Source organism: Chelonoidis abingdonii, chromosome 18 (assembly GCF_003597395.2).
Source record: "Chelonoidis abingdonii isolate Lonesome George chromosome 18, CheloAbing_2.0, whole genome shotgun sequence".
NCBI classification, from domain to species: Eukaryota; Metazoa; Chordata; order Testudines; family Testudinidae; genus Chelonoidis; species Chelonoidis abingdonii.
In genome coordinates, this window is record NC_133786.1 from 13,980,374 (window position 1) to 13,993,559 (window position 13,186).

Genomic DNA, 13,186 nt, shown 5'->3' on the forward strand with positions numbered 1-13,186 from the left:
TCCCCGCCCTCATGGCCCAGCCTCCTCCCTTTGCAAGCCTTAGCACCAGTGGTTTGATTGCAAATCTGCTTTGCTTGTGTGTGTGAATAAGAGTATTAGAGCATGCAAGTGTGCCAGACTGTATCAGAGTGTGTGTATGTGCTCACATGAGTCCGCAGAGAGAGAAGCTGCATGTGTTGCATTCATGCCTTTGGACTGGAGCAGCTCTCCCCATGGGTGGAGCAGTTTTAAAGAGGCTAAACATGTAGTAACATCCAGGTTATGTTGCAAAGGACACAAACCCTAATTAGCAGCCTGAACAAGGACTTGCTGTCCATTAAAAGTGCATTACAGCCGTGGTTCCTAAACTCTTCCCTGGGGTGATCCACCAACTGTAGTTTCTTTTTTTGGTGATGTACGGGCACATTTATACACCCTCTGCCCCAGCACGCAACTGGAATCCCAGCCTTGTGTGTGTGTGGAAAGGTCCTTGGGGAGGGGCTGGAGACCAAGTCTGCCCTGCACTCCCTCCCCGCAGCAGTGGCTCCTGTCCCGCAGGGCTGGGTCTTGCTCCCCACTCCAAGTGTTGCGAGCTGGTGCACAGGGTCACAGTGCCTGGAGCGGGGAGCCAGGCCCAGACCTATGTGACAGGAGCTGCCTCTATGGGGTGAGGGCAGGGCGGGTTTGTCTGTGACACCCACCCCCTCCACGGGGCCCCCCTCTGCACCGGGCAGGGAGAAGGATATGTTCACCTAGGGTCCAGCCCTGGATGTGGCGACCCATCTAAAATCTTCCCATGACCCAGCGTTTGGGAACATTACAGGAAGAGACAGGACTGGAGAACCGTCCCTCGCCCATAACACTCACATCCTGATTATCCCAAAGAGACACAGAGGGCTTCCTTACCCAGAGAGGGGGCACCAAGCCCTGGTGCCACACAAACTGGCATCCAGAAGCAACCTAGTGCCCCCCAGAGTGACTGGTAATGTCAAAGCGCCCCAAGGAGCATGCTCTATTAAAGTGCATTGTCGTCACTTGTTACAATCTTAGAAGCAGCAGGCCATGCGAGAGAACACATAACACTCTGGCACGCCCAGCTGCCCTCTTTGGAGCACGCCCTGCCATCGACACCCACGCAGACAAGAGTTTCATGTCAAACTCCCCAGCATGGGAGGAGGCCCTTTGGTTGCTTTTTCTGAACCCGTTTAAGGAAGGAGAAGGAAGAGACAGGATTGCACCAACCTGCAACTGGAATTATTACTGTGAGTGGCGGGTCACAACTGTCCGACCTCTCCCCATCCTGCGCACCCCGTGTGGCTGGCACACTGTGATGCTAGGGGAGACAGGAGGGAAAGCTGCCCTGCCTCATCTCCCCAGGGCACGGAGAGGTAGGCAGTGGGGAAGCAGGTAGGCAGAGAAGGCAGGGGAGATCAGAGGGATGGGCATCCTCTGGGTGACATGGCTGTCCCTGACCTGAAGCAGCAGCATGGCTGGAGTCTACAGCTGCCTCAGGCAGCATGTCACAGAGAAGACTCCACTTCCAAGCAGGTTGGAGCAGACGGGCCTTCCTCCAGCTGCATGGCCACAGCGGCTCACTGCCTGAACTGTGCCGGGTGGCTGCTGCCAGTGACATCCCTGTGGGACCCTGCATTAACACCGGGAGGAGGAGACAATCCCTCATGCCTACAAAGCAGCACTCTGCTAATCCCACTCAGACTAGCAGAGCATTTCCTCACCTCCGAACATTGTTAATGCTGCTAGTCTCGTGTACTGGACCACGGGCCCCATCTCTCTCACACCCACTGCGACATGCGAGCGAAGGCACACGGTCACTAAAGCAGCCAGCTGGGAGGGCAGTTGCCCAGTCTCCTTCCATCCCTGGTTGACAGCAGCCACGATACCAAAAGGGCTGAGGGCAGGTGGCTTCCGAGAGACGAGCTCTGCACCTTGCATTGATCCAGCACATGGTAGGTTTGAAGTGCCAGTGGCCCTTTCAGTCCATACAATCAACAGCATTGTGCGTTCAGTGCCACTCGGGACAATTGCCATCATGGGCACGGGAAAGGGGGCACCCCAGCTGGCCATTCTTCTCCCCCACCCCGCAAGCCAGGGGGTCTGTCCAGCACAACGTCTGTAAGACTTGGGATGGTATCTGACCATCTGGAGAATGAAGCCAGCTAGAGCAGGCTGAGTGAGGCACAGTGCCCAGGAGGGCGGCTGGGACGGGAGACTGACGGCCTGTACGAATCTAGGAAAAGTGCTGTCTGGACACCTCCAGAGTTCTGGAGGTAGCTACAGAACAGGGGCAGCCTAGGCAACAGCCCCTCCCCTGCCAGCACACCCCTGCTTTCATCAGTCCCCTGAGGGTCAGCCCATGACCCTGTCACAGAGGCTGGTTTGCTGTTGTCTCCCCTTCCATATTCCCCCTGGGGTCACGGATTATCTAGTTACCAGGGAATTGGGGCTTGGGAGTCTTTGCCCAGCAATTAGCCTTGCCCCAAAGCTCACTCAGCAAGTCTGGCTGGCTCCATCCGGGGACCCCTTGTGCTCTGAATTCAGGAGTCAGTAAGCAATGCTTGTCCCCTACCACTGGGTCAGAGGTTAGTGAGCCCAGGTAGACACAATCCGAACCTCAGCAGCCAGGGTCTCACACTAAGGCTCACAAGCCATAACCGACCTTCAGAACCACAGACACTCCAAGCAGGTCCTGTCCCCAAGCTGTGCTCCTGCGGCACGGCACGGCCCCGCTCCCAGAAAAGATGCAGGAGGGACAGAGCTTCTGGAGACAGGCGGGAAGGGAAGAACTGTACCAAGCAGTGGATCCTACATCCAGTTTTCTATTGCTTTGATCCCGCTAAGATCCAGGTCCAGTGCAGTCCAGGGACCCGATTTGTTCCTGTGTGGTGGGAGGGAGGGTAGAGGCTCCAGCCTGGGAGAACTGGGACTCAGAATTCCCCAGAGGGTTGGAGATCCATGGTGAGCAGCTCCTTATTCCTGCATGGCCCCCGGTGTCCACAGCGCACCACCTGCCCCCGCCAGAGGCAGTGCAATGAGAAACTCAGGTCCAGTCCATCCAGCAAGAGAGACCCAATAAACACTAAGCCAACGGCCCTGGTTCTTCCAGGAGGAGCAGAAGCTCGGGACGCTACTGAGCAAAGATGATGCTGGAGATGGGTTTAGACCACTGGAGGACGTCTTGAGGGTAGGTGGCAAGGGTTCTGTCCTTGGGACAGTGCGGGCAGCATGTTGCTACATCTGGCATTGGCCTGGGAGGGCTCCCAGCACCTCTGCCCCTCCATACTTGCTTCCTGCAGGGCTGAGCAGAAGGAGAAGCTATTGGAAAACAGAGCAGGACCCTACACTGGGTTCAGACCCCATCACAGGGGTCTCCCTACACCAAGAGGGGGATAGACAGACCCGGAGGTTATGTTAGGAATGCAGTGTATGTTCATGGCTGCGCCACGCACAGCTTTGGTATGAATACAGTTAATCAGTGCAGCCCCCAGCGCCGACACAGTTTGATGGGATAGCAAGGGAGGAAAGAGAGATGAGGGGAGAGAAGGGAAAAGTGTCACAGTTTCTAACTATCAGCCAAGCCTCCCATGAGGAGCTGTGGGGACAAACAGCCTGACTAGTTTGAAGATAGAGCTTGGTAAGTTTCTGAATGGGGCTGTAAGATGGATTGCCAGAGACAGCAGGGACCGGATGCGAGGACCCAGGACCTTCCTTGCCTGTGCCCATGGAATATGGGATGGAGAGAACAGGAAGGAAGAAAGAGGAGCGAGTGGAGATGAGGAGGTCCTTGTTAGCCCCCAGCCTGCTGGAATCGCATTGACTGGGTAATCTCACTGGCTCTCACCCTCCAACACCTGGGTCCCCTGCCCTCTACATACTGCCCCTTATCAGGATCAGGGCTCTAGGCAGTATGCTCAGCCCCACAGCACTAATCCCCTCCCTCCCCATCTCCTCCTTGAGAACTGAAACGTGGGAGTGGCAGTGGCTTGTTTAAGCCCCAAACCATTAACAGAGCAGATATGGAGCTTAACTGAGCTCCTCCTTCCCTGCCCTACAAACACCTGAGTTCAAGGCTCTGGAGCCTCCATTTCTAGAGCACCGTTCCCCTGGAATGGTCCTAAAGCACTCTACAAACTGCACATCTGCAGCCTTCTCTGGGGTGGAACATGGCAGCTCTTTGACACAGCACAGCAACACTGCATAGAAGCTCAGGGCGAGAAACAGAGGATCCTGTCTCTGATTGCAACTGCTAAGGACTTTAGGGAAGGGAAACCTGAGCTGGAATTTGGCAAGGACTCCAAGGCTAACGCCCTGATTGACAAAGAAGCCACAGGACTGCAGTTTGTAGGGCCTGGACTTCAAGGCTCATCTGAAGGATACCTCTTTGACTACAAGCTCCACCTCATGGCACCATGGGCTCTGTATGGCCTCTAAAGGGAAGAACAGCTCCTATTGACCCTCCAACACCACTCCCATCCAAATAGTGACCAGGCCTGACTCTGATTAGCATGCAAGACCTGACCCACTCCCAGCAGAGCAAGGTGCTTTGTTTGCAGGCATTGCAAATGCTTTGCACAGCACAGTAAAACACTCTGCTTTGGACAACGGCTTGTCAGCTACTGCAGAGGAAACGTGGCATATTGAGCTCAAGCCTTGGCATCTCAAAGATGGGAGGAATCGCTTTCAAATAGCTCCGCTCTGTGCCTCCCAGTTCTTCCCAAATCTCAGCTGAAATCATCTTCTCTTCTCCCCTCCCCCTGAAATTCCCTCTGCTACAAGTTACTTGCCAGTTATAGCTACGGATCATGTTTTAAATACCTAGAGCTTCATAGAGCTGCCACCTCAGGTGTACACCGAAATAAATTAGCTCATACAAGGGGAGACCCTCAGCTGACGTGACTCAGCATTGCTCCACTGCAGTCACTGCAGCTATGCCGGTTTACGCCAGCTAAATGTCTCCCTGCAAAATGCTCTGTACACAACGGGCTACACATGGTAAACACTGTTTCGGGCTGAACACAAACACACTGGGGGTGTTTAATTCTGTGCCTGTTTTCTGCTACTGATTAGGGAGCTCAGGGAGGTTTTGAAATTTGTTTGTCTACAGCTATTCAGGGCTTCAGCTGCAAGGCCAAACTGTAAAAGCGGCATTGTCCCATTATCAGCCACAAATGAAAATGTTCTTCCCTGCATTGTAACAAGACTGGGGGTTATTCACACAAAGGAGGGGCCCTTTACTTTTCACCTTTCGTGCTGCTCAGGGCACATCCTGCTAACCTCAATGGTTCGTTAATGCCCGGCACGTTGTGTCGTCATTTTACACTTGTGCAAAGCCAGGGTAAAACACACCTCTGCTCTGATTCGGCAGGATTTGTGTGCAGGTGTAAGTGACGGTGCAAAGTGCAGGTGAACTGGGAGAATCAGACCCATGTGATCTGCAGCATTGGGCCCCTCGGGACTGATTCTGATTTCACATTGGATCAGCCACTCCACTGAGGTCAGTCACTGGGCCAGATCCTTCTCTCAACCTAACCTAACTCCGCTGACTTCAAGCAGCTGCTTCCCATTCACACCAGCGTAAGAGAATGGAGAATCCGCCCCTTATCTTTCCACCATTTACTCAGCTTCCAAGGAAAGGGGGCCATTTAGGGAACTGGGGTAAAAATCTGTCTGGGGGTTGGTCCTGCTTTGAGTAGGGGGTTGGACTAGATGACCTCCTGAGGTCCCTTCCAACCCTGATATTCTATGATTCTATGAGACTGGTCACTTTCAATTCATGGCTAGCCTGGTCTGCATCATCATTCCCTGGGTCTCATGCAGTAGTCCAACACGGCAGGGCCCTGGTGGCAAACCCAGCAGGGCTGGGAACTCTCCCACCTCCTGAAAAAACGTTTTAAAAAAATTCCAGTGAAATGTTTCTACCAATATTACATCCTGCCAAATCCTAAATGCAGAGGCCTGATCTACCAGCATCCCTCCAGAGCTGCAGTACTTGTTCCTGTACTAAGTGCAGCTGAGTTGTCGTTTGGTTTTGTTTTTTCCATAAGAAAAAGGGAAGTTTACAAAAAAGACAGGGGCGATGGCATTGGCTGTTGCTATGGCTAAGGTAAAAACGAAAGCCTTCTGCCACGTAGCCTATTGTCTTCTCATTTCTTCTGAATATGGATACACATGCTACTGGACATCGACTCGCAGGCAAGTTAAAAAACTGCACTACACACTGCGCTACAAAACTGTGCTTTGCAGGAGGTAAACTGGGTTCAGACCAGCACAACCCCCTCCCCCAGATGGCAAAGCCTTGGCAGGCCGCTCTCTCTTTCTCTGGCTTGGAAGACAACTGCCTCCATCGGTGTCCTGAGGTGGTGGTTTGGGGCACAGGGTGGAGGAAGGAATCCAAGATCCATCTGATGATGCGGCTCCAGGGGAGAGAATGAGGCATTCCAGGGCAGTACAAAACATTTGCGATGAAGAGTGTGGAAAGGTTAAAACAGTTCCGAGATGTCCCAAAAAACCTTCTCGACTGAGCCAGGACTGGCTGCCACCTCCCCGATGCCTCCCCTGTGGTCCCACATCCACCGAGACCAAGAATCTCTTTGGGAATGTCCATGCTGTGGCAGATCAGGTCTGGGAAAGGCATCGGGCCCAATGGCCTCTTTATCTCTCAGACTTCACCTTGTACCTGAGGACCAGGTATGCCAGGAGCCGCAGAACGAGGAAGAAGATGCCCAGGATGATGAAGTCCAGGTAGAGTTTGGCCTCTTCCACGTCCAGCTCCTGGAGGATCCTGCTGGGATTCTGGAAGGGGCAGGGAGTCTCCCTGCACTCCAGGTCCTCACGCTCCATGGCGTAGATGGTGAGGATGACGCCCTCAAAGCCATACCTGTACCAGAGCACAAGCAACATTAGTGCCAGCTGCACCCTGGATTTGCACACACATTGGGTGGCTGCGGCTCACCTGGCACAGGAGCCTCTGGACTGCTCTTCAGCAGGGAGCCAGCCACGGGTAATACCGATTCTGCTGCACCTGCCAAGAGTGGCATCAGCATCACGGCACGCTAGGGACCTGGCTGGGAGAGGCCACCAAGGATCTGGACAGGAGTGATGCTGGTAGCACTTGGGGGTATCAGGTTGGTCAGCTGCAGAACTGGCACTGCTGTGTGGCCAGGGACCAGGCAGATACACATAAAATCATCTCCCCTAAGATTGTCTGTCTCCATCCTCAAAGAAGCTGCAGGCCCTTGCAACCCATCTGCAGCCACGAGGGGGCACCATCCCTCCATGGTCCTTGCCTCTCCTGCATCCTACCACCCCTCAGCCAGAGCATCCCTGGAGCAGGGTGCCATGGCTTGAGAGGGTGTCCCTGGTAGCTGGATGTCCCCTGACGCCCTAGGACCGGGCCTGAATCCCCTGCAAAGCCTTCCCAGAGGGACGTCTGTGGGGAGCATTAGCAGGGATGCAGGACAGTCACCATCCACGCACGAGCGTTGCCAGAGCCCTTTTCCCACGGCTGCTGCGAGCCCCCACCTGACATAGGAGACATACGAGGTCCACTGCAAGTACGTGGGGATGGTCTTGAAGCTGACGAAGAAGCCTGAGAAGAGCAAGACAGGGATAGCAGTGACCGGTCCCACGAATGTGGCCACCTGTAAGGCAGAGTCAGGCCGGAGTCAGGCATGGCAATGGGGTTGGGGGATCACAGCACGTGGCCAGTGTCACGCGAACTCATGCCCACCACACACTCTATGGTGTGCACGCATGGTGCCACGCACATGCATGCTTACGCTCTCAGTGCCACGCCCTTGCACAGCAGACACCCCCTCGCACACCTGCAGTCCCATACTCCGGCACATCACTAGCTCGCTTGATTACTGATCCTGACAAAGCAGACGGGTGCAAACTCTGCCAGAGGCTCTCCCCCCGGCATGCAGCCCAGGCTCCCCACCAAAACCAGAGCCCCCTCTGACCTGCAAGGAGGTGGAGGCTGCTCCGATCAGAAGCCCCAGGGACTGTGCCACCAGGGCAGTGGAGGTGGCGAGGGCGGAGAAGAGGAGGAAGCGCGTGGCCTCCGGGGGTTGGCCTGTCATCCAGTACACGATGCTGCAGTAGGCTATGGGGCAGATCACCTGCAGGGGGAGGAAGGGAGATGGTTCAGCAGGACCCACCTCCACTAAGGATGCGTGCTCTGCACCCCTGCTCTGTAGCCCCAAGCATCACAGTGGTCCAAGTTATACTATGAGCTCCAAGGGCAGGGATCTGGGACCTCCGGAGCTCTATGAACCCCCCTCTCTGCACCTCTCAAGGAGGTCAGGGCCCAGGCTGTGCAACCAGTGGCAGGAACCCGGGAGACGCCAGCCTTGGATCTCCCTGTAGGCAGAGCGTCCCAGGGGCCTAACCTAGGAGAGTCTATTTCATCCCCCCTCTCCCCATGCTGCATCCTCACCTGGAAGGGCACATCTGCCATGGTCTTGGCCAGGTAATAGGCCTTTAGGCTATACCAGTAGTTCAGGTGCTCTCTCAGGAACACAGACATCTCCAGAGGGACTGCAGGGACAGAGGGACCCAGCAGATTAGCAGCAAGTAGTGCCCTGTGCCGGCCCCATTCTAGCGCCCGCCAGCTCCTCGCTCAAATAGAAACTGAGGGGGGATTGATAGACCCTTAAAGCCCAGTAGTGCTGCCAAGCAGCTCCCCGGGACTCCTGGGAGGTGGCTGAGCCCAGCTGGAGCTGCGTGGCTGTGGCTGGTTCTGATCCATGAAGGACTCGCCCTCTCCCTCGGGCCCCAGCGCCTCCAGGAGCGAGGGGGACCAGGATCTACTCTCAAGAACTGAATTGGGCCCGGAACCACCTACACTCCACCCACTGCCCATCGCTCCCAACCTCAGCCTCTCTTAGGCCTGGCTGGAGTCGCCCAGGGCTAAACCCAGCTGGACCCCATGGAGGAGCTCAGCTGCCAGAGCTAGGGGATCCCCTGTGGTCCAGGGGCCTGACACCCCGACATGCACATCACAGGGCACTGGGCTAACCTCTTAACCTAGTGGAGGTCTTCCACTGACACCCCAAAGGAGCCTCTGTGCCCCATCAGCTCCTGACCACCCCACCCTGCTGGCTGGCATGTGGCTGGCCCCGCCTGCCCTGCAGCGACCCCAGCTCAGCCCCAGACCTGGGCAGAGGGAGTTACTGGCTCAGGAGTTTCAGTGCAGCACAGAAAGCTCCCAGTTATCAGACTGGCCTGCCCCGCCCTCACTCCCAGGAGGTGCCGAGACAGACATCAGTGCTTAAGGGAGATGGGGGCAGGTGAGCGCCGTACATGTGAGGACCGTGGGCATCAGGGCGGCGAACATGAGGAAGAGCATGGAGAAGAAGAGGAAGCCGGTGTTGTTGAAGACCTTGCCAGCGTCGTTGCCAATGTGCAGGTAGAGCAGCCCAATGAGCACCCCGATGCAGATGTGGGACATGAACCGCAGGTGGGTCAGGACCTGCAGGGGCGAGATGGGCTCAGCACTCAGAGAGGGGCAGGGCCATGGCCTACCACCAGCCCTGGGTGCGCTGGGCCGCTTGCTGAGCGTTCACCCCCGACAGCAAGGGCAGTGATGGGCGCCCTCCACCCGCTGGCTCCAGCAGTAAGGGGGCTCCCATGATACAGCCTCTCCCTTCCCTTCTCCAGCCACCAGACCTTAAATCTCTGCTCCCTCCACCCCAATCCCTCTGCATGTGCCTTAGTCCTGCCTCCAACCTTCCCACCCTCTGCCCCCGGGTCCCCTCCCCTCCCTCCACTTCCCAGCCCTGGACCTTGCTCCCCATAGCACCTGTCTCCTCTGCTCTCTGACCCCTCCCCTGCCCTGGCCCCTCCCCCAGAGCCCCTGCCTTACCGTGTCTCTCATGATGGACAGGAACGTTCTCTTGAAGAGGATGCAGAACTGGGTCATGGTGCTGGTGGCAAACGTGTGGCTCTCAATATGATCCACGTCCTGGAGGGGGGTGGAGGGACCATGACAAGGACACGAGAGTCAGGGACCCAGGGGCTCCCAGCCTGGATATGCACACTCCCCCCCACACCATGGGCATCTGCTGGGAGTGCAGGCACCAGCCCCACCCACAGGAGCCTTGTTACCCCCCAGTACCTCAGGGACAATGGGCTCAGTCCAGCCAGCATCTGCCACACCCCAGACACCGTCCTACTCCCTGCAGCACCCTGGGCCAAGGCGGGGCTGCTGTACAGAAACTGGGGAACGGCACTACGGGGGCAGCAGGACAGACACAGCATTGGGGCTCCATGGTGCTCTAGTGTGTGGGGAGCCCCCCAGAGAACAAGGGGCACTGCCTGGGAGGGAGGGGGGCTGTAGTGCCATAGGCCTGTGCTCTATCAGTGCCCAGATAACACAGCGATGGGCATCCCAAACTCCACAGGTGGAGAGATGGACATCACTCCCTCGAGGTAGGGGAACAAGGCAGGGGCTGCTCCCAATTCTCATCCGCTCTGTACCCACCCCCTCGGGAGCCAACCAGGGTCTGGGACAGCGTGAGGAGGGCAGGGATGCTGCTGTCCCAGGGATATTCCCTAGATACACCAGGACCATTCCCCATAGCTGACCCACAGCCCAGCCCCACCTGGAGGGACAGAGCCCACACCACAGGGTACTGGGCATCGGGGACAAAGATGTCCCGGGGTCTGCCTGCCTCGGGGTTGCTGCACTGACCGTCACGCAGGGGACTGGGCAGGAGGAGTCCGTCTTCTCCGGGCTGCTCTTCTTCTGGGCCATGGTGCACAGCCCGTTCTGGACAGCACGGAACAGCAACGGGTTGAGGTCTCCATACTCGCCTGAGGCCACTTCGATAACTGCGGAGGAACCCAAACAGCAAGCGCTGAGACCCCCTCGGACCTGGACACCCTGCCCTGCCCTTCGCAGCCACGGCTGACAATCGGGGCGGCTGGGCACCCCTGCTCGCTCTGCCCTGGCCCCGGCGCATTGGGGGTTGGGGGTGTACTAACCTCCATCTCAGGGCTGAGTGGGAGTTAGGATTGTGTGCTCCTGGAAACGACCCCCAGATGGGATGGGAAGCTTTGACAGAGGCAGCATGATCAAGAAAAGGCAGGCGACCACAGGGGAGCTGCCACCTCCCCAAGGCCAGGTGCTATGGCTGGAGTAGCCAGGCATAGCCCCTTGACCCACGCCAGGTGGGGTGGGGGATAGTCCTCTAGGCATAGCCTCCCCTAGACCTTGGGCAGATGTGGGGAGGGAGACCCCACTCCCGAGTGCCTGGAGCCACTCCGCATGGGGAACGGTCAGTGCGTTGCCCTCCCAGACCCCCTTCCCTCGAAGGCTCTTGTAGGACCTTGCAATGTTCACTCGCCCTGTGAGAGGTCTAGAGGGGACTCATCCCTGAGGAAATGCAGCCACCTCTTGGGTGGAAGGTGGCAATTGTTTAGCAGTAACACAGCACAAGTGCTTAGGGCAGGAAGTGAAGAAGTATCTCGCATCTGGTGAGAGCCCCGGGGGAGGACGAAACCACACCAGCTGCACTGTGTCCAGGAGAGCAGCACGAACTTCTCCAACTCCCAGAAAAACTCACCAGGAGTCATGTGCTGAATCACCAACCCCTCTGCCCTTCCGATCCTGGGAGCTCTCACATGCCGTCCTGGCCCAGCCTGGCCCAGCTCAGCTAGCGAGAGGCAGGGCCGGCTGCAGGCAAAGGGAAAGGCATGGGAAGCTTGGCTTTGCATGGGCACTTACTGAAGTCAGCCGGGTTGTGGTAGGTGGGGCAATGCAGGCCCAGTCCTTTCAGGTAGGGGATGAGGTTGGGCACCACCCCTTTGAAGATGCACTGGCCCTGGCTCAGGATGTACAGCTGGAAGAGAGAACAAAGCTGCCTGAGCAGGAAATGGCAGCAAGTCCCTCACTAAACACCACGGGCCACACCCTGAGACCTCCCACTCCTAGGGCTTATGCAAGCCAGGGAGCACCCTGCCCCGCAGGGAAGGGGGAGCTGGCGGGTTCTCACCAGCCGAGAGATGCTGCCCCAGGGTACTGGGACTCTGCCCCACAGCTGGAGAGTCCCCTTTGCCCCCTGGAGGCAGAGCTCTGATTAGCAGGTGATGCTCCCCAAAGCACAGGGGCGGGCAGGGGACTCACCCACCTTGTCGAACATTTCAAAGAGCTTGGCGCTGGGCTGGTGAATGGTGCAGATGATAGTGCGGCCTCCCTGGGCCAGGGACCTCATCAGAGAGACAACTTGGAAGCAGGAGGCGCTGTCCAGGCCACTGCAGACAGGAAAAGAGGGGAGAGAGAAGGTACGAGGTTTGTGGAGGGAGGAGCAGGAAAGTGGGGATGGAGGTGTGAGGGGGACAGAAGAGATGGAAGAGAGAGAGGGAGTGGGGGAAAGGATGAATGCAGAGAGGAAGAGGAGTGGAGCCAGAAAGAGGTGGGATAGAAATGGGGATGGGGAAAGAATGAACATCCAAGATACAGGGACACCTTAGGCAGCTCCAAGCCAACTCTGGAGGGGCCCAGCTGTGACCCTGAGCCATTAGCAGGGGTTCCAGGGCAGGGCTACCCAGCTACTAATACAAAGAGCAGGGCTCCCCACTCCTCCAGCTTTGCTACATAGCATCCCTCACAGCTCCCCCCTCCAGCTGGTGTGGGGAGAGCCCCCCATCCTGGTCAATCCACATTCATCCCTGGCTGTGACACCCATCCCCCCAAATTCTCAGCTGCAGCAAAGAGACATGACCCCACTGCTCATGCTTAGCTCCTCCCGTGCAGCTCCAGGGGCCAGCGACAGCTGCAGGCTCCCAGGGAGGAAGAGCCCCATGCTGGCCTGGAGCGGTGCAGGAAGGAGGCCCCACACTCACCTGGTTGGCTCATCGAAGAACATGACGGGGGGGTTGTTGACCAGCTCCAGGGCAATGGCGAGGCGCTTGCGCTGCCCCCCGGACAGCGACATGGTGCGGGTGTAGGAGCACTCCAGCAGCCCCAGCGCTGTCAGGATCTCCTGAACCTGGGCCCCGCACAGAGCAGAGAGAGTCACTCCCCGACTGGGCCCCAGCCTCGCTGCCCCCATCACAGCCCCGCCTAGAGGGATGTGCAGCCTCCCTGGGGCCAGGGTTTGAAAGGTGCTCGTGGCCCCCAACACTTTTCCTACCCCCCTGCCCCCCCGCTCCATGCGCAGCCCAGGTCCCCACCTCCCCCTGTCCC

General features: G+C 57.5%; 1 protein-coding gene across 1 annotated transcript in view; it reads right to left on the minus strand.

The window, feature by feature from the left end:
* Window positions 1–5,282: 5,282 nt before the first annotated feature.
* ABCG4 (ATP binding cassette subfamily G member 4) overlaps window positions 5,283–13,186 on the minus strand; it is a 24,059-nt gene continuing 16,155 nt past the window's right edge. The window contains exons 6-15 of the mRNA XM_032780647.2: window positions 12,844–12,989; window positions 12,129–12,252; window positions 11,726–11,840; window positions 10,691–10,830; window positions 9,863–9,961; window positions 9,301–9,469; window positions 8,435–8,535; window positions 7,959–8,117; window positions 7,519–7,637; window positions 5,283–6,874 (exon numbers count right to left, since the gene is read on the minus strand). Coding sequence (XP_032636538.1) covers window positions 6,649–6,874; window positions 7,519–7,637; window positions 7,959–8,117; window positions 8,435–8,535; window positions 9,301–9,469; window positions 9,863–9,961; window positions 10,691–10,830; window positions 11,726–11,840; window positions 12,129–12,252; window positions 12,844–12,989 — 1,398 coding nt within the window. The 3' untranslated portion in view covers window positions 5,283–6,648. The remainder of the gene's footprint in view (window positions 6,875–7,518; window positions 7,638–7,958; window positions 8,118–8,434; window positions 8,536–9,300; window positions 9,470–9,862; window positions 9,962–10,690; window positions 10,831–11,725; window positions 11,841–12,128; window positions 12,253–12,843; window positions 12,990–13,186) is intronic.